Source organism: Corvus hawaiiensis, chromosome 9 (assembly GCF_020740725.1).
Source record: "Corvus hawaiiensis isolate bCorHaw1 chromosome 9, bCorHaw1.pri.cur, whole genome shotgun sequence".
Taxonomy (NCBI): domain Eukaryota; kingdom Metazoa; phylum Chordata; class Aves; order Passeriformes; family Corvidae; genus Corvus; species Corvus hawaiiensis.
This window is the reverse complement of record NC_063221.1, coordinates 21250535-21270879: the sequence shown is the minus strand read 5'-3', so window position 1 is coordinate 21270879 and position 20345 is coordinate 21250535. Positions and strand designations below refer to the sequence as shown.

The 20345-nt window shown below is 38.3% G+C and overlaps 1 protein-coding gene across 3 annotated transcripts in view; it reads left to right on the top strand.

The window, feature by feature from the left end:
- Window positions 1–20124, top strand: part of GIPC2 (GIPC PDZ domain containing family member 2) — a 29379-nt gene extending 9255 nt beyond the window's left edge. For all 3 annotated transcript variants that reach the window (XM_048312300.1, XM_048312298.1, XM_048312299.1), the window contains exons 2-6: window positions 3084–3269; window positions 6699–6879; window positions 10148–10257; window positions 10965–11046; window positions 18790–20124. In XM_048312300.1, coding sequence (XP_048168257.1) covers window positions 3087–3269; window positions 6699–6879; window positions 10148–10257; window positions 10965–11046; window positions 18790–18944 — 711 coding nt within the window. In that variant the 5' untranslated portion in view covers window positions 3084–3086 and the 3' untranslated portion in view covers window positions 18945–20124. The remainder of the gene's footprint in view (window positions 1–3083; window positions 3270–6698; window positions 6880–10147; window positions 10258–10964; window positions 11047–18789) is intronic.
- The last annotated feature ends 221 nt before the right edge of the window (window positions 20125–20345 follow it).

Sequence of the window (20345 nt, the reverse complement as noted above, 5' to 3'; positions counted from 1 at the left end):
AGGCTCCTACATTTTCCTCGGAGAAGATAAAGTGAGTAAGTTACGTAGAAAATGCGTTGGTGATTTCTTGATATGATGACATCTACATATATAGGGAAATATGTCAGTGGGTGTTACATCTTGCTCAGAATTAAAATTCCGAGTTCCCTGCCTCTTAAACAGAAAGGGATTATGATCTCCTCTGTAAAGTTACCTGAGATTTTTAATACATTTTCAATAGCTTCTGTGTATGTAGTCTATCAATCAACTTATTGTTGAGTCCTTCTCAAGGTGTGAGCTCAATATAGAAGATAAGAGTATAATTAATATACATTAATATGCAATATGGTACTGCATATATACTTTATATAACACATAATGTAACCCACTTTTTCTTAGCTAATACCATTTCTTTATATAACACACAGTATAGCCCTGGTTTTGTTGGGTAGTGTGGTCTCTTCCAACTGAAAATATGGATGCAGGGAATAATCTGTTAGTAATCTTATTGGACAAATCTATTTCATAAAGTTGTGCATAAGGCCCTAGTCTCCAGCCACATGGAACTCCCTTGTTCTGAGTGCTGTAGAAGATAACTCTTGGTGAAGGAGGTATCCTAGATACTTTGTGACTGATGTAACAGTTCTGATTTATAATATCTTGCTAAAGTTGGCATGAAATATCACAGCACTGGTATGCTGAGTTAAAGACCAAATGCCTATGAAGGTTTAGGGTAAGGACAGAAAAGACTTAACAATGAGAAATGCACATTGAATTTTTTTCTTGCTTCAATTTTGGATAAATAAATTACTATTAAAAATATTCAAAAGTTTGAGTAAGTGGAAGCTGTTGTTTAAGTATTCAAGTATATAATCTGTCATTAGGTGCCAATATTAAACTTATGTAAAATCTATGAAAAAATATAATTTTTGAATCAATAGGTCTCCGTTGTGTACAAATAAAGCTATGCTATAGATAAAAAAAAAAGCTATGCTGGTAGATGGTGTAGTGGTATATCTTTCTGGGTAGATACATCTTTAGTACATTACTCTTTGCATATATCTGTTCTGAGAAAAAGCAGTTGTTCACTAAAGAGGATGAAGAATGATTTAAGTTTTATTTTTGACTGGCTGATGCTCTCAGAGCCTTGTGGTTAGCACAGAACTGACTCACAAAAAATCCTGCAGACTTATAGGCTGTAGTAGGAATGCCATCCAGATGAAGATCTATAAAGAGAAACTCTGGATCAAGTTTCTAAATATCACATTTCTGCTCTGTTGCCAATTTTATCTATTCAAAGGTGTGACAGTATTTATTAGATGATTGTCTGTTTGACAAGGTCAGATGAAGGATGCTAATGTCTAAAAGGTAAAGACAGTGCTTGTTATTCATCACAGGAACAAGGAACAGAGTTGCCATTTTAAACTGGCAAAGTTATGTAGCTTGAGAGAGCTGAAAATGTGTATGTGAACTTGATAACATCTGTTTTAATTTCTTGGTTTAAAAAAAGAGCTTGTCATTAGAGACTATTACTCTTATTTATAAAATAAAATTCAATTTTCTACTTAAAACCAGATTAATTTCTCTAGGTATTGTTACTGCTGGAGTACTGTTTAACTGAAAACCTTTGCATTACCTGAGCAAATAAAACTAATATCTGTTAAGGGTGTGCTGTTACGACTTTCATTGTTAAATAAGGTGTTAGATTGCAGTGGATGTTTGATGGATTAGATGAGATAAGCAAGTAGCCATTGAAGTAAGGCTGTTTGGTGGGGGGGGTTTGTATGTTTTGTTTTTAAAAACAACAACTAAACAAGACCTCTAGCAAGAAACACAATTTCTATATTAACTTTCAGTCTTTAAGATTAAAACCCCCATAGTTACAGAATCTAAGTTCTAGAAAGCTCTAGAAACTTGAATGCTCTCTGTGAAATAATTAGTAAAAGTATCCACCCTTTGTTTAGCTGGAATCAATTTAAACAGGTTGGTGACTTGCATTTCAATTTTTCTGCTTTCGTCCAATGATGCCAGAAGGAAAGAGGAGGCATGTGTGGTGTTGTGGTGTGGAAAACCTGAGTCGTTTCCTCAGTGAAGTAGATTCTAGGGATTCTCCAAGTTCTCTTGGAGCACAGAGTTTCTGTGGTTTGGCTGCTGCCCTGTTCTCTCGGGTGCTGCCCAGGAGGAAGCTGTGTGGTTCCCTTGGCCCTCACTCCTCTCCTGCTACAGCTTGGAAAGCCTAAGGGAAGTGTAGTTACTGTAGCTGGGACGGAGTGTGTTGGGCTTGGCCGAATTCCTCCGTGCAGCTCAAAGGTGGCAAAAGCAGCTCTGTGCCCAGGCAGTACAGCTGATAACTTTCATCCTGCCTATGCCCAGGATGACAAACCTCCCTGCTGAAGAACTGGCATAAGTGTAGGGAGAAAAAGGAGTGTCTGATACCCAGTGCTGAAGGGAAATCCCTCGGAAAAGCTGATTTATAAAGAAGCAATTTGATCTTTTTATTAAGCCTTGCTTTTACTAAGCTGGAACAGGCATGGCCGCAACTCATGCTGGGGAAGGGTAGGAACTAAGCAAGGCCATTGGAGACACTGTGCTCTGAGCTAATGGAGGAACACATGGAGCAATACAAAACATTTCATGCTCTCTCACGACTATTTTGTTTTGATAAGCTTTCTTTTTTTTCCCATTAAACTGCTTTCAACCAATCAAGTTTTAAAGTAGTCCCTAGTGATCTTTGAATCGTGTGGAATTTGAGGTGGGTGAGTGATGAAGCAAAAGATGGTGATGGCTCTTCAGTTTGCTTACTCTAACCTCTGGTGCAAGCTGTACCAGCTCAAGATGCCTCTCTCAGGGTTGGTGTGTTGAGATGAGGCTACTCACACAGGTAGGTCTCTTTCCTATGTTCCCTGCCAACTCTTATCTGCAGTTTGAGCTACTGATGCTTTCTGTTGTGTGTGGATGGAGAGTATCCCCTCTCCTGGAGAAGAAGAGGTATCATTTTGTCTATGGACCTGTCACGGATGCCTGAACCGTGCTCTCATTTTATCTTCCTATCAAGCTCACCAAACCTAATACACTGTTAATGTGTTTGCTTTCCTTCTGCACAGATCATGTTTTGCACTTTGAATACTCATAAAGTTGATATGGACAAGCTCTTAGGTGCACAAATTGGCCTTGAAGATTTCATATTTGCCCATGTGAAAGGACAGCGAAAAGAAGTGGAAGTTCTTAAAACTGATGATTTGCTGGGGCTTACCATTACAGACAATGGAACTGGCTGTGCCTTTATAAAGGTAAACTTAATTACCAGTGAAATACTTCATTCTATAGAAGCTCCTGTTACTAGAATAGGTTAATTATTGCTTTAATGATCCTTTAGAACTATAAAATCCTTTATTATCATATATATGGTAACTAAAGAATAAAGTCTCTTTTCTTTAGGTATATAATTCAAAATTAGTTTAGCTATTCTGTACTGCATGTCATTCAAAATTAGTTCATTTGTTCATTGCTTCTGTAATGTGTATCAGCTTTACAATGCAACTATTGTATCTCCTGAGCTACTCTGAGGTGGTAGGTGTTAGATACTGCTTGCATCTGCCCCCTCCTGTTTTAAAATGATTTTCTGATGTCATTTATTAAATGCTTATAAAACTTCTGTCACTCATGTGATAATGAGATCATGTTCTTTCAGTCTTTGGCTGTTCCCAGGGCAGAAGAGTAGGGGCAAATACAGTGGTTTTTCAGTTTTCCAGTATTGTTGCCTTAGATAGGGTGAATTACAAGGATATGGATTAACATAGTTTACCACAATTAACTTGAGTAGCAAGTATGGGCAGTAACATACACAATATATTAATCATAATTGCTTTCCTTCTTCTCTTCTATATGACCTAGAGGTAGTATGTTTTGAGACAAGCAGAGGCTGAGGAAATGATGCTACTCTTCTTGCTAGACTAGGTATTAGGAACCTTAATCACATTTTCTGCCTTTTTTAGATTCTTTGCTCTAATATACTCCAATTACCCTTTATTAGTGAGGCATTAGTAATTATCTTTGATTACTGCTGCCCCAATCACTGTTCTCATTGTAAACATAGCTTCTTGTATGGAGAGGTTGTATTTTCTGTTCATTCCTTAGCTACCATGGGTATAAAGCAAGACATGATTTAGAAATCTATTTGCTTGTCTTTGTCATGGAGAAACGTGACTGAGGTCATGTTTGTGAAAGTCAAGATGCAGTGAAGGTTTCACTAAGCATTTTGGCAAAATCATAGCCTAACTTTTATGTTTGTAGACAACTGTGAACTTCCAGTGATGGCATCTATGCAGCCCATAACATTCAGTCATGCTGATGCTTATGTGGCATTTTAAAAGAAGGCATTGAAAGCAGTGCTTCAGTGACCAGCATCCACGAGTGCAGCACTGTGCAGTGACACTCCCTTTGTGCTTGGTTGGTAACAGGCAGAGAACAGCCATCACATAGACTACTGCACAATTGGAGCACACTGGAAAACCCTCACCACGTTAGCCAGACAAGCTGTAATTTCCAGTAAATAGGGTAAAACTCCTCTGAACAAAAATATATTTTTCCTTGTACTGGTCTAATAATAAGCATTGTAATGAAAATGGTGTGATCTTCATGGGAATGCACCAATTTTAAGAAGTTTCTAAGAGCTTACTTTGTTTGTTGTTGTTGCTGCATATTTAGCTAATGAATCTTTTAAACCAGCATAGAAAACACATTTACAAAAGTAAAAGCTGCATATTTTTTTACTGGTTGTCTAGGTAAATGGCTAAGCAGAGACTGTCTCTAAAGTTTTATAGAACTGTTTTTGCTTATATACATGTATTTTCCTTGAAAAGTTGTAATTATGTCCCATTCCTAATTAAAAATTAATACTAAATTTACTGATTGGTGGGTTGTTGAAGGTTGCTATGGGTTGCAGTAATTTTACTGCACTTTGAATAACAGAGAGGTTTCTAGGCTTGATGTGGTAACCCAACCAATTTTAAACCTGATGCTGAACTGCAGGTTTTTTTCCTATGAAACTTAATCTTGTTTTGCCTTACCAAGAACAAAGTTTGGTGTCATTCTGCTTTCACAAATTTGTTTTTGGGGTACATGGGCAGGTGGGGAAAAGGAGTCAAATTAGTATTCAAAGAACAGCAGTAGAACTTGAAGTATGACTGAGTGGTGTACAAGGAGACATTATCAAAGGGGGTAGGCATTGCGTAGGAAATATAGATCCTCATAGCTTTTCAATGGACTGTAGAGCGCTTGAAATACAGGCAATTGCCTCTTAATTACTGTGACAATGTAGCTTGTCTGTCTCAGGCAGTTAACTTGGAGTGATGATAAAAAGTGACACAAGTAACAGTCAGCGAATATTATTTAAACAGTTTTAGTGTTGGGATCCAAGTGCAGAAGAAAAGCTAAATGAATATGAATTCAACATGAAGACTAAACATTAACTGAAGCCTGGTGGGACAGTTTCAAGTCCCAGTAACAGAAAACTCATTTGGCACCTGATTTCTGGTGTGCACGATACCCACATCTGCATTCACCACGAGGCTTCTGTTTGGTGCTATAAAGAGTTAAACTCAGCCTGAAGCTTAAAATCATTGCAGTGCACTGTAGGACACTGAGCACTCTCACACTTCCCACTGACTCTGATGGAGGCACATGTGTGGGCTCAGACATGCGCGCAGGGGCTGGAAGCAGCTTCTGGGAGGCTTGCACAGCTAGGCTGGCTGTTACAGTAGGAGGTGGCAATATGTTCATCTGCCTTGTCTCACTGTTACCTCACTCAAAGTTAGCCTGAACAACGTCAGTCGTTGTTGAAATGATTGTTAATCAGGAACACATTAGAAGGAAATTTGTATCTCTGCTAAATATAAGGTATTTTACTATGTCACAGCTTTTCTGTTTAATAGCCATATAATAATGGTTTATGTGATGTAAGCACATGATGAACAAATATGACAGTATGTAACAACAATAAGCAGAATCACTGAAATTGAAAGTGTGATAAATCATAGAGATATTTTAAAGGTTTTTCCCCATAATTTTTAAATTACACTTCACAAAAGCTGTAACTTCTTTTATGACATTTAGACTATTTGTATTTTCCATGATATGGCAGTTAGAAGATTTTCTTATTCTTTATTATTTCAGAGGAAATCCTTTAATATACAGCTGTATAGCTTGATGAGAAAAATAGTAGTTTCACCACTGGGGATGGGTCTTATTAAGATCAGCCCTTTACAGTATGTAATATTTTACTATATAACACATTTTTAAGTCCCTGGACCATACTTGAGAAGAGAAAAATTCTGCTCCTATGCTTGTCAAGCTATTAAATAAAAAAAACCCCAAAACTTGAATAAACATTCACATTACTGAGATGTCTGTGATCAGTTTTAAAGCACAAAAAATGCTAGGTTATTCAGAACCTTAATTTCTGAAGTATGGTTGCATTCTTTTTTTCCCCCGGCTGATTTTATATTCAATGCTTATTAAAATACTTTGTTTGAAAAATAATGCTTTCAAAATATGTTTTATGATAGTCTTACAGACAAAACACATTGCTGGAGTAATATGCTCAGTGGTATTGATATTGTTAACTGAGATTCATGAAACTCCGTGGTGTCACCTCTTAAAAACTATCACCTTTTAAAGAAATGTTTCTAATTCTGGTGGTGTTTTTTTTTAAACAATAGCGAATCAAAGAAGGCAGCCTTATGGACCAAACCAAAATGGTCTGCGTGGGTGATCACATAGAGACCATAAATGGAAAAAATGTGTCAGAGCGTCGCCATTATGAAGTTGCCAAAATGCTAAAAGATCTGGAGAAAGGTCAGAAGTTTAAGCTGGAGTTGGTAGAGCCTTTGAAAGCATTTGGTGAGTGACCTGACTCTCCACCTTGTTCAGTAAAACACCTTGATAGTAAAATCCCAACATTGCATTACATTGTAAGTTTGTTTTCAGAGTGCAGACAGGTGTCCACCTAAGGTAACATAATGACTACAAGGAAGTACATTTGGTTTTTTCCTTTGAAGTGGAAGATTTATGAATGGATTTTCTTCCATCTTGCTTTCTCCAGCATTCATCTGGGTGTGGGTTACCTCAGCCTGAGCCTTTGTCTCAGTCTCTTTTGCCACTACACGATGTTGCAAAATAAGTACAGGAATGGTTTCATAGGTACAGTTTTAAGGCATAGATTATTTCACTAATGTCCTGGTTCTTGAAACTCCTTTTTTCATCTATTGATTCATAATCCCTGTTGTTCTGTGTGTCAGACTTTTCTATTTCTGTGCCCTTTACTGGGGTCTGTGCTTTCTAATGCTGAAGGAGGCTGCAGAAAACACTGTCTGGGATTCCCCAGAGCACCTCCTTTGCTGCCTGCCTGCCTGTTCTCCCTCTCCCCAGCTTTTTTTTGGATCTCCAATCATGCAGCAGGTGTACTCAGAATTGGAAGAAAGCAGAATGGCAAAGCTCTGTCTTTACTTGCCACCTGCATGCTGTGAGCAAGTGCTGCTTAAATAGGATGAATGCATACCTACTGCGAATTCTTGTATATGTTAATTCTATCAATGTAGCAAGCAAACAAACAAGGTTGGTTTTGCTCAGGCAGTCAAAACAGAGACCGAGTTACAATTTTTATTGTCTCTATTTTTTGTATCTCCCCCAAACCATGTAGCATTATCCTGTAATAAAAACCTCAAAATAGTGCTAAATCATAAATTTGTATGAGTTCTTCTGCACATCTGCAATAACAGTCAATTCAATATCACTGTCTTCATGACAGCAGCAAAAATTCTGAATGTTTATTTTTCAAATGGTTTTTTATGTGTTGGTAGTTTACAGCTACTGTCATACACCAGTCTTGACACTTGGTGTCAGAATAGCAGCAGGAATTGAAAATGAGAGAAATGCAAAGATTTCTTTTTGCTTTTGGTGCTTCTGTGAAGAATAGGGTTATGAGCTGATCTCGAATGTGTTTGTGTATAAGCCAATACTCCTGTTAAGTAAACGTGTATGTTATACATTATGCTAAAGGATTGCATAAGTAGTCTATCAAAATTAGTAATGCAGCCATACCTTTTCTTTAATATGGGCCTATAATTTGTGTCCAATGCTTAAAGTGTTACACAGTCTGTTTGTAAAGAGCAGGGTAAATCAGCATTTGATTGATGACTTCAGCCATTATTTAGTAGTATTTACTTTAATCAGGTGACTAAGATACCTTTTAGTCTGCCTGAGATGTAGAGAAGAAAATGCACTAATTTCATGGCAATATCTTTTTTCTGATATTAAGAGGCAACCAGAGTTTTGTGAAATGATTTTTGGAAGATGCATGTTATTTTTTACCCTACAGAAATTACCTTGTAAGTTGCAGTCCTCAGTAGGTTAGAAGATCCTGCCTATAGCCTTAGGTACAGTTGGGCTTTAGGCACAAATTTATTCAAGATAGTGCTTAAGCTGCAGCTTAAGCACTAAGAATAGCCCCAGAGGACATGACAAACAAGATCCTGCTGGACAAGTAGGTGCTGAATTCCTGTTAATTTCAGTGGAATTTGGTGAGGGTACAGAAATGAGACACAAGCCTCTGTGTGAAATTATTTTCATTTTTCATCCTCTCAACAGAATGTGAAAGAAGTGTAATTTAGTGATTGGATATCTTTCTACTATGGACATGCAGGCTCTCTCAGCTACTCTAGGCAAGGCTTATAGCACAGAATTAAAGATTTGTACCAGTCACAAGCTGGCCCTCTATGAATTGTGAATAATTAATAGAAACAAAGTAAAGGCAGCATAACACAAACTCTGCACTTTAATTATGTCAACATGAAAAATAGTTTCTGTGATAGCCAGAGTGCTTTGGTCTGAAGTACTGCAAATAAAGATTGTGTCAAATCATGACCTCTAAGGTGATAATGGTGACAGAATTTGAAAAATATGGGGTTTTTTATCAGGAATGACTTTTCGAAACAAATCTAGCAGAAATGATGACAATCTTAAGGATGTTTTAAACTGTCCTTGAAGCAATAAAAGGATTAAGAAAAAGTGTTGATCCTAAGAATATATATAAAGAGACTGTGACATACCTATTTGTAAAATAAAAGCTAATAAAATTTACTTTTCAAGACCTATTCAGCATAATAACCTAGATTTGTGACTGCTTATGCAAGAATGATGAGTTGAAATCTATCTGAGCAAAATTAATATAACATCTTAAAGCCTTGCCTTCAAGAAGAGCTTATTAGAAAGGCCTGCTATTAAGAGGAAGAATAATCTGTTAGAGAAAACAGGACAATTAAAAGCAGCTCTGCAAAATTATCAACTCTCTTCTAGCACTTTCCAGATTCACTATGTAACTCCCATGTCAGTGAGTAAATTAAAGCCTTGCCACTCTTGAATGTAAAATTGTGTCCTGAAACAAGAAACCCAAAACTTACATGATTCCACACTCCATTTTGCTAACTGGGGTGCCCTTGCCCAGCATTAAACAAGAAAGGCTGAATTCAGGTAAAAAACTCTGTGTAAACCCAGATACTCTTCGTAGAGATTTATCAGCTGTGAAATAATTTTGGTGAAGCCAGTGGAAAAACTCCTGCTGGTCTGCTTATGGACATTTCACCTCTGTGACTGCTGATAAGCAAATTGTTAGCTCAGCTCAGTGTGGCTCATCATCACCTGCTTAGCAGGAGTGTTTGCACCATTGCATCAGAGAAAGATGGAAATGTTGCAATGCTAAACCTGCTATGTGTTCTGCCTGTAAAGACCAGAATAAATCAGCAGTTGGCTGGTGACTTCAGCTGTTATCTAATACTAAGGTGTAAATACTTACACTTTTCTGTAGAATGAGGAAATAAAATTACACATGGTGCACATATGAAGTAAATGCCATAGGCCTGCTTAGATATATTGGTCAGTGGAAGTCCTAGCCTCAGTGCAGTTGAGCAGATCAGAATTTAAAGACAACAAAATGTCAGCAAAGCTATACTTAGAAAACCCTTAATTTATAGTTAAACTTTTACATAGTCTAGATCTTGATTAGAATAAAATGTGAAGATAATGTAATAACCAAAGCAGATACATCATATTCTGTTGTACTATATACTTAGTTCTGTTTGGTATTTTACTTTTGTTATTTTTTTGTCTTTAGAAAAGCTGGAACCAAGGACCAAAGGTAGAACTCTGTCAGAGGCTAAGATCTCCAAAGGGAGAGAAACACTTCGCCTGAGAGCCAAAGGCCCTGCTACTGTGGAGGAAATGGTATGGTGTGGTGTATGCCCTTCAGTAGTTTAATCACCTAGCTTCTGATTTATTCTTCCCCAAGGCTGATAAGTAGGATGGAAAATCTGGATGTTACAAAGCTTGTGGGACAAAAGAGAGCAACTAAAGTTGATGACTAGCAGGGATAGGATGGGGCTGAGGAACCTGGAAGCAGAGAACCTATATTTAGATGTCGTGGATTACATGGATGAATTCAAGGTAGAGTAGACCAAGGAGGGCTGAAAAGAGGGAAGGGGATGAAAAAAGAGGTGGGATGGTTGAAGACTTGGTTCCGTTTCTGACACTGTGAAGTGTATGTGGTTATTGTAAGGGTTGTTGTTAGGAGAGGCTAATTAGATACATTGATATGAATTTGTGCAAAACCAGGTTTAGAGTTTGGTGAATAAATGTTATTTGTTCTGGGCTCTTCTAAAGCTGATGAGGATTTGATGAAGATCTGTATTAACAGGAGATATAAGGCCTCTGCTCAGTTTGAACATGTGAGCTGTGCGACTTGATATTAGGAGGAAAGCTCATGTTTGTGAGAGGAGGGAAAGAGAGTGGAATAGTGTGTTTTATTTGTAGATTTTGTAAGTCTTGGTGGCCAAGATGGGAGTAGGGATAATCACTGGCACATCGCTGATTATTTTGAAATCTGCATGGATATAATCATACTTCTGCACTTTTCTCCCTTTATTCCAACAAAGCCAACTGAAGTTGAAGAAAAAGCAATTAAAAAAGTGGATGAGCTTCTTGAAACATACATGGGCATAAGAGACGTTGAATTAGGTGAGTTTTTAGCAGATACATTACTACAAAACTAAATAATTTCTCATTTTCTCTAGTCTAAAATTTATTGAGTACTTAAGTCTCTGGATGTAAGTGAAACAAAATTTGTCCAGCATGCGGTCTCAAAAACTTGCCTGTATTTCTACAAATGTGTTTGTCTGATAAAAGAATCTCCCTCCCACTTCAATCCTTGTGATGTAATTAATTAATCAATCCTCTATTCTTCCTGCACATTATCTATACACTTTTGCATGAATTTTTTAGTTGTTTGCTATAACTGTCACCACTGTATTCTTTCTGACTTATATTTTCTTAGTGGATCTCGTGTATGCCATGATTAAGGATTCCTAAGGATAAGTATGTTTATTTGCTTTTTTGCCTCTTGGCATAGACACACCAAAGTTGATTGCTAAGGTTTGAACCTGAGATCTTCATCAGTGAACAAGCAACTATAATAGCAGGGGAACTGACAGAATAATTGCACAAATTGATCAAATTCTCTAAAACCTGTGTTCTGAAGAACATGAGAAAACTTGTAGAATATTTACTAGTTGTTAGAACCATCGATTTATAATGAAAGAAACTACTTAACCCCAGTGTCATAAGTTCCTTAAAGATGCACCAAACTTGTCCTTGTAGCTGTTGCTTTTTTTTGTTATTCTGACAACAACTAAATAGGAATTTCTGCCTGTGTGGGAAGAAGCTGCAGTCTAGCTGTTGTAGCCAGCTGTGGCTGGTGTAGTCCTCCTAGGATCTTGTGGAACTGCTCATACTGAGACAAAGAGGAAGGTATTTATTGTTATGGTAATATCTTAAAAAAAAAATCAGCCAAGAATTAAGAAAGGATAAGCTAAATGTGATCTTGAAAAGAAAGCTTTCATGAGAGAGAAGTGGAGAAGGCAAAGCAGAAGAGAAAATAAGTCTGGCATGAAGCTCCAGAGAGCAAAGCAGCAGGGCTGGAGGGGCAGCAGTTAGCACAGAGGAATGAGAACAAAAGGTGGTTATTTGAATAGCCAAAAGGCTTTTGCTGGCTGCTCCTACCAGCAAGCATCTGATTGGCAGATTCTACTAGTTTTCTCGAAAGAAAAATGGTAGGTAAAACAGTATTTGTCCCTCAGTCTAAGGCAGAAGTGGGCTTCCTGGCATAGAAGAGAGGGCAGAGCTGCCGAAAACTTGAGTTCTGTTTTGTTGGTTCTATCTAAACTTTCCTGTTCCCAGCAAACTAGAAGTTCTCAAAAATTCTGTTCCCAGCAACTCTAATATGTGATGCTCTGCCATGTAATATGCTCCTGGGAGGCCTGCGTGGTGCTGATCCATGTTTAGGTTAGGGAGGATTCCGTGGCCTGTCTCACTCCTGTAACCTCTGTGCCTCAGTCCATCTCTGGCTCAGGCTTCAAAGCTCTGAGTCTCGTGCCATCTGTCCCTCTGGGAGCTGTTTTTGTCCTGCAGCTGTTGCAATCCTGGCTCAGGCTGGGCTTCTGGAAGCTGCTGTCCTTGCAGGTTACTTCCAAGGTCCCCAGGCTCCTTGCCCTACAGGAATAAGCAGCTAAGGTGGTCTGCTTTTGGTGTCCATGGGAGCAGTCCTGTGGGAACTGGTGTTCCCTGTGTTTTTGGCTCTCAGTACTGTAAACAGGATGGCTCTTGCACAGTAGACTGAGAAGTTCAGCTTTCAAGACATATGGCTGAGTTAATAGCCAAGCACCTGGTAGAGTTTTCCCATTAATTCCTTGAATTTCTGCCCCCCCCCCCAAAAGATCTAACACCCTTCATCTTTCATCTTTCAGTATGTAGTTCGGAAATTTAAAAAATGCCTTAAAAGAATACTTAAAGAAGGAAGAGGTCTTTGTTCGTAGAGAGGCTCTCTTCTTCCCGGCTGGGTGGTTTTGTCCCTCACCTCTTTTTTTCCTCCCCAAAAGGTAGTGAAACCAAGAGAAGCTGTCAGAAATCACAGACTATAGGTTTCATAGTTTTAGTTTAGTAGCTTTAGTTTGCTCCTTTGAAGCAGTATCCTGAAGTTCAAATCTGAGAGTCAACAGCCAACGGTGATGACAAAACCCCCCCCAACTTTATAATTTAAAAACAATTAAACAGCTCTAGGATTCTTTAGGAAAGGAGAGCTAATCACCTGTCACAAATCTGTTCAATTAACACATGTCAGTTTTTCACATACTGGATGTGATCAGTCACCCATGAAAATGAAATATGAGGAAAAGATTCATTCAGAGAATGCCAATCATCACTTAGCTTGAAATTTCACTCATTACTCAAGCCAGATTAGTTGAAAATGCAAGTCATCACAATGTGCAGCTGACAAGTGATTAAGATCTCAATCATTGCTCACTTCCATGCACTTCTGTTTGTCAGAATCTTTGGATGTCAGTTAATGTTGCTCTTTCATCTCGATTAAAATGACACTTCCATGGTGTGATTGAATTCTAAAACAGTGCCCCAGTTTTAAGACATAAGTTGGAAAGAAAGGAAAGAAAAACTGATGTTAAATTACAGACAGAATTAAAGGTGAGATAAAGCCCTTAATTTTTGCATGGTTAAGTATCTTGACAGTTTCAAGAATGGCTGACTAAATCTACACACAAATCCCTGAGCTGGAGCAAAATACTTGGAAATTGTTAAAGAAAATGCATGATCTTTTTTTCTGGCACAGTTTTTTATTTTGAGAGCTCTAAATGCTGTTGAGATTTACATACCTGCTTTTGGATGCATTTTTACCTTTTTACTTCCTTGCTCTTTTTTTACTGAAAACTGGACTTAATCCACCGAAGGGACAGTTGGCTCTGAAATTTATTCCTCAGCCATTTTATGGGCACATTAGAAACTGGGCCAAGGCTTGACTTCAGCATTCTTTAAAACATAAATGCACAGCTGAAAGATAATTCAGGTTATTTTAAATTCTATGTGTGCTTTCTGATAAAGGAATTTGAACAGCTGATTAATAGGAGTGACTCAGGAAACAGTGCTAGTGAAAAATATTGGCATTTATTTTTTTAAATCAGTAAGACTTGAATTGTTATGGACTGTATTTAATCCCAAAAGTTCGTGGTGGGAGGAAGCCTGGATCTAACCCCAGGATGCTACCAATTGTAAATGATGGCAAAAAGGGCTTCCTGTCCAAATATTTTTCAGCATCTTTTGGCTTCATCCACTGATACTTTGTTCTCCTTTGTTCTACTTTTCTACTTTTGGATGATTACTTCCTCTCTGTTGCTCCCTATAATATTATCAGACATGACATATCATAGAATCATTAGGGTTGGAAAAGACCTCTGATATCATCGAGTTCAGGCTTTGCCCGGACACCACCATGCCAACTAAACGTAGACTAAGTGCCACACCCAGTCATTTCTTGAGCACTTGCAGCGATGGTGACTCCACCATTTCCCTGTGCAGCCCATTCCCATGCTTAACCACCCTTTCAGGGAAGAAATTTTTCCTGATGTCCAACCTGAACATCCCCTGGTGTTGTCATGGGCTGCCAGCTTCTCCAGGAGAAAGCTGTGGGGGACAGTATCAGAGGCTTTACTGAGGTCCAGGTAGAAACATCCACAGCCTTTCCCTCATCCATGGGGGGGTCATCTGGTCATAAAAGGAGATCAGGTTGGTCAGGCAGGACCTGTCTTTCCTAAAGCCATGCTGGCTGAGCCTGATTCCCTGTTTGTCCTGTACATGCTGTGTGATGACACACAAGATAGTCTGTTTCATAACCTTCCATCACTGAGATCAGGCTGAAATATCCTTGCATATTCTGTCTTTGTTTAAAAAATTTAAAAACTACTTTTCTACACTTTGGCTTCATTTTTCAAACTTACCATCTAGTCAAAATATCTTAACAGGTTTAAAACTGTTTTGTTACCGAAGCTTCTTCTCTTGGCTCACAAATCCAAACCATCAATATTCAGTAGATGTTTTTATCTCTAAATGCTTTAACTGAAGTGATACTCTCCCTGAATCTGTTGTTTTCTTCTCCTCCTTTCACCAGACTTCCTTTCCCAAAGGATTTTATTGCATACATGCTGGGGTATATTGTTTATGGCTATTCATTTACTCTGAAAGAATAATGGGAGTTTTTTGAAAAAAGGAAGGACAGAAAGTCCAGTTAAACAAAAAAACCCCAAACTTCTCCACTTCAAGAAGAATTAGTACTTAAGAAAAAGGAGCAAGAAGAAATATTTCTAATAGTTCTTGAGTACCAGATCTGACAGTATTCAACATGAAACTTAAAACAATCTTAAATACTGGAAACTGCAATAGCATGCTTCATTTTCTGCTTTAGAGTGACAGGACTGGATAATAATATTTGTTACCTTTTGATGAAGGCAAAGCTTCTAATAGCATTACAGCTAAATAAATATGGAGGTTTCTGTCAAGACATCTGAAAAAAGCTTTTTCAGAAGTTACAGTGTAGGATATAGGTAGCAAAACCACTATGTAAGGTAGATAATAAGAATGGCAGGCAGAAAGTAGCTTTCATGGCTTGTGCCCCATGTGTCTATTAAAAGTGAAAATAAGGATTTTGTGAAAGATCTTTGAAGTTATTTTAAAGGATCTATATTTAAAAAGCCAACATACTACTTTGTTCATATTCTGGGAAGTCTGATATTGAGCTGCTCAGTTAAAGTTGACAAGACTTCTAATTCCTTTCATCACTTTTAAGATTGCTGAACTTTTCACATTTTATGCAAAAACTTATCAGATATTCACATTGCCTGAAGTGAAATGAATAAAGGAAAATCTAAAAACAATTGAGGCTCTTTTGACTGTGGAAAAATATTCTATTGGAATAAAATTCCTGTAATCACTTATTGTGCAGCTCTTACAAGAAGCAGTGGGGAAAGGGGAGGGGAGTGGAGACAATTTGGCACGAAGCTGTCACCCTCTGAGAACCAGTAAAGTTTTCTTCTAGCTGGCAAGTATCTGCTAAATGCCTTGGCAAATCAGTAGGCTTTGATTTGCCTTGGGAATTCCACGTTGCAGTGTGTCACTGTGTGAACACAGCTGTGCCGCCCTGGGGATGCCGTCCCGCGGCTGTGGCAGCTACCTGGGGAAACAGGAATGTGTTCACGGGTGGCAGAGAAGGCTGGCCAGCTTTAGTATTTCTGGATGGAAGTAGTGAAGCAGGGCTCGGCTTCGCGCTGTCGGACACGCGGGTGGCGCAGGTGCTGCGCGGAAATCCGCAGGGAAGGCCGGCGCCCGGTGCGCGGCAGTACAGCCGCGCTGGCACTGGAGGTCAGCACCGCGCTGCCGAAAGCGCCCGGTCCCTCCGGCTTTCCGAGAAGCCTGTTTCATTCCATCGGGTGGATCTGGGAATGCGAATGTGCCTTAATAAATACAGTACATTAAATGTGCCCTGGCAGTGCTGATTAGACTTACTCAATACAGATGAAGACAGTTTTTTTTGAGGCTGCTTTAGCACGACAGTGATGTTCTGATTCCTGATTGACTGGGTTGAAAGTTGATCAGCTAAGTTTAGTGGATTTTGTTTTCAAGTTTTGTAAATCTGTAATAAACTAGTTTTTAGATTCTATTTCATTATTTGGGAAGCTAAATCTTTAAAGAAAGTTGTGTTTGAAGTTACACCTTCTGTTAATGACAGTTTGTTACATGCAATTCTGAACCTTCAGCTAGGGAGCTGGATTGTGATATGCTGTGTTGTCTTGTTTTATTGCTGCTGTCTGTGTCATATGGTTCTTCCATATCTCTTGGCCAATTTATCTCAAAAATAGCTAAATTCCTCACTCCCACACTGTTTGAACACTTGTGTAGATCCTTACTTTCTTGATGGCAGCTTTCTCTAAATATCTGGTATAACAATATCTTGACATATTTGCTCTTACATCACCTTACACAGCTCTTTTCTCTCCACCCTTCTCCCAGTGTCTGTAAAAAGTACATTCATACCCTGCTTCAAATCCAGAAATCTGTGAAGTGTCAATTGTACCCTTCACCTCTTTACCTCCAGGGTTCCACCCCTGTAAGTACCTTCTTATGCCACAATGACAGGGAATATAGAGTGGCACTGATAGGACAAATCCTTGTGTTCCACCTGTCAGGAAAGAGTCCCCTCTTTAATGCCCATTTCCCATCCAGACTTGTCTGAATCAGAGTCCCAGGAACTTCATGGGGGACACAGAGAGAATCAGCGCAACAGGGATAGGGTTTCTTCTGGCAGGAAACTGGTCTTGAGTGCCCTTGAGAACCACTGGTGGTGCCTGGAAAGCTTGGTTACCCTTGAACTGTCTCCATCACAGCAGTTTATTTGTCAAGATTTGCATAAATTTTCCTTGGACAACTTTGTGTAGTTTGACACACTTTTATTGTGTTTGGAGCCTCACATCTGAACACAGTTAAAACCAAAACATCAAGTTTCCTCAAAATTACTGTTGTTGACGTTTACAATGTGGAATATGGCTCAAGCTTGCTTACAGCTTGTTACATGTTTGCACAACAGCAAGTACTATTTGCCAGAAGTTCATAACTGTCAATAAATTTGAGCTGAGTTTTAGGTCAACAAAATAAAATTAAATAAATTTAGTAAAGGTTCAGAGTAGGGAAAATTTATTTTTGTTTTTATCAGAGAGATTTTGCCATGTTGATTCAATACAGTGCACGTGGTAGATGGCAGACTGCCCCAGTGAAGATGTTTTTCTGTGACTTTAAAACTTCCTTCCCTTTCTCAGGCACTGTATTATGTGTTTTGCGTTTGGATATTCCTTTGAGAAAAGGCTAGAAGCTATCAAATCCTTCACTATGATGCTTGAATTTGATATGCTTAAGGAGAAAGTGGTGGTTATTTGATATTTAACAAAAGATGGAGGACATCTTGCAGTTTAAGGCAGGTGTGTAAAGTAATCACAAAATGAAGCAGATTTTGAGGTTTCATCTCATATAATACCATCATTTTCCTGTGAATTTGAACAGAGGCTGTGGAACAGAAATACAGGTCAGAAAATAAACTGTATTCAGCAGTGCTGTTTGTGCCGATTGTGTCTTGCAGAGCATTCTGCATCCCTCAAACCGTGGTAGCTTGCTGCCAGTGGTTCTCTGGGCCCAGCTTAACCAGGAGAAACATGTACACCGACTCTTCACTCCTCATGGAGGTGCAGGTGTCGTGATCAAGAGAGGTTTGAGCCCTCACAGTTTTCATTTGCTCTAATATCCATGGGTTGCCAGCATCCAGTGTTGTTTGGGATAGACTTCTAAGTTGTCCTAGAATCTGAGAAACTGCAGTAGCAAAAGGTGAGGGATGAGCACAGCAGCCAAGGAGTGAGTATCAAGCAGCAGCCCCAGTGTAGCTGTTTCAAAGCAGATGTGACACTTGATAAATTCTGGTACTTGTTTGTTAAATAAAAGAAAATGCTGGACAGTACTGGTATAGAAGATACCAGAGTTTACTTCTGTTGTATCACACCTCTGCTTTTATTTTCCTGGATACCAAGATGTTCCTAGTGTTTGGTGGCTCCAGTTCATCGTGCACAGCAGCAAGGCCTTTCTCTTGCTTCTGCACAGTTTGAACCACCTGGCTGAGATTTTCAGAAATAACTTTTTCACTTTCATGAGGCATAAGCACAAACTTTATCCTGTTGAATCCTAAATTCAGCTGGTAGACTTTGCATCTCCCTAAGCTGACCTTACCAGGTTTTGAAAATAGACATCCCAAAGCTGTCTTGGCCCTATGTGTTAGCTGTCACTTTCATGATAATTACATTATTTTGTTTTGTTGCTCTTTAGCTGCAACAATTTTGGAAGCTGGAAGAGACAAGAAAAACCCAGATGAATTTGCAGTGGCATTGGATGAAGCTCTTGGAGACTTTGCCTTTCCAGATGAGTTTGTATTTGATGTATGGGGAGCAATAGGTGATGCTAAGCAAGGACGACTGGAATGAGAACTGTGCAGTTTATCAATCCCTGTTTGAAAATACAAGATGATTTGCAAATATGTACATCAGAATTTTAATAACTTTATTGGTGTAATTTCAGGGTGCTCTGCACAAGTATTCTGACCTGAGACTTGCCTGTGCAAAGGAAGGTTTCTAATAGAAATGAAGATAAACCCAAACTTCTGACAAATGCAATTTAAAACAGTTTACTTACAGAAATCACTGTAAGGAGAGTATATATGTAGAGAGAGGTGATATATTTATACAGAAATTTTATGAAAATTAGGTAATTTTTATTGTACATACACTTTGATACCAATATTCTGAAAAGTGTTAGACATATGCAACAAGAAGTTAGGATTATTTTATTACTTTGGAGAGGTTTATAAAGTTGTTGAGAAACTACCTAGCTTCATGCAGCAGTTCCCTGGTTTTCTGCTGTTCCTATGTATTTACCTAAAGCCTTAGGTTTTCTTACAGTTTGGTCTGGACATTGTCTTTACTGTAGGCAAAGCTGGGAAGAAGCTACCCTGTTTCTTTAGAACCCAAATTCAGGAAAAGAATTCTGCTGAAACATGAGAACTAAGATCTTTGAATGAGAAAGACTTGCTTGCATTTGAGTCATAATATGCTCTGTCTGGGTATTACTGAGGTGAGTACAAATGCTTAAACCAGGAAGCTGCTGCTTTATTCAGATGCCATATTATTGCAATAGGAACTGAATAGGAAGAAATATATGTTAATTTTGATTACTATTAATGCATTTGAATAATATCTGTGATTTGGCACTGGAGACTACAGTGTATGACTAAGTGCTTAACTGATCTTTGCATATGCTAAACAACTTTTTGAGAGCCCGTGGAGTTCCCCTCTTGTCTGTGTTTTTTTTTCAACACGACAACACAAGATAGACATTGAAGGTGTTCAAATCCAAAAGATATTATAAAGTCACAAAGAATTGTAGTTTGGATGACAAAGCATGCCTAGACCCTGAAAAAAATGCTAAACTAATTTTAGATGTTAGGATTTTCAATTATATTGTACATAAATGTTTATTTTAAGTGCTAATTTTTTACTAAGAAATCTCAGAGTGTTGAAAAGGAAATTGAACAAGAATGTGGGTGGTGTCATAGCTCTTTAGTATTTTTATATTTGCATAAGAATATAAAATAATAATTATTACAAAAGTTTTTTTCTAAATCACTACCTGAAGAAAATGTCTTTCACTGTCTTGCAGAGATATCTTTAAAATAAAGACTATGCCAATAATTTTACATGTTCTATGTCAGTGATTTTTTTTTTTGGTCTAAAACCATGACACTTTGAAGTATCATTGAGAGAATAGGTTCTTGTTCTCTTTACTAGGTTATTGAGGAAGGATTTGAAACTCCACTTCAGCAAATTTCT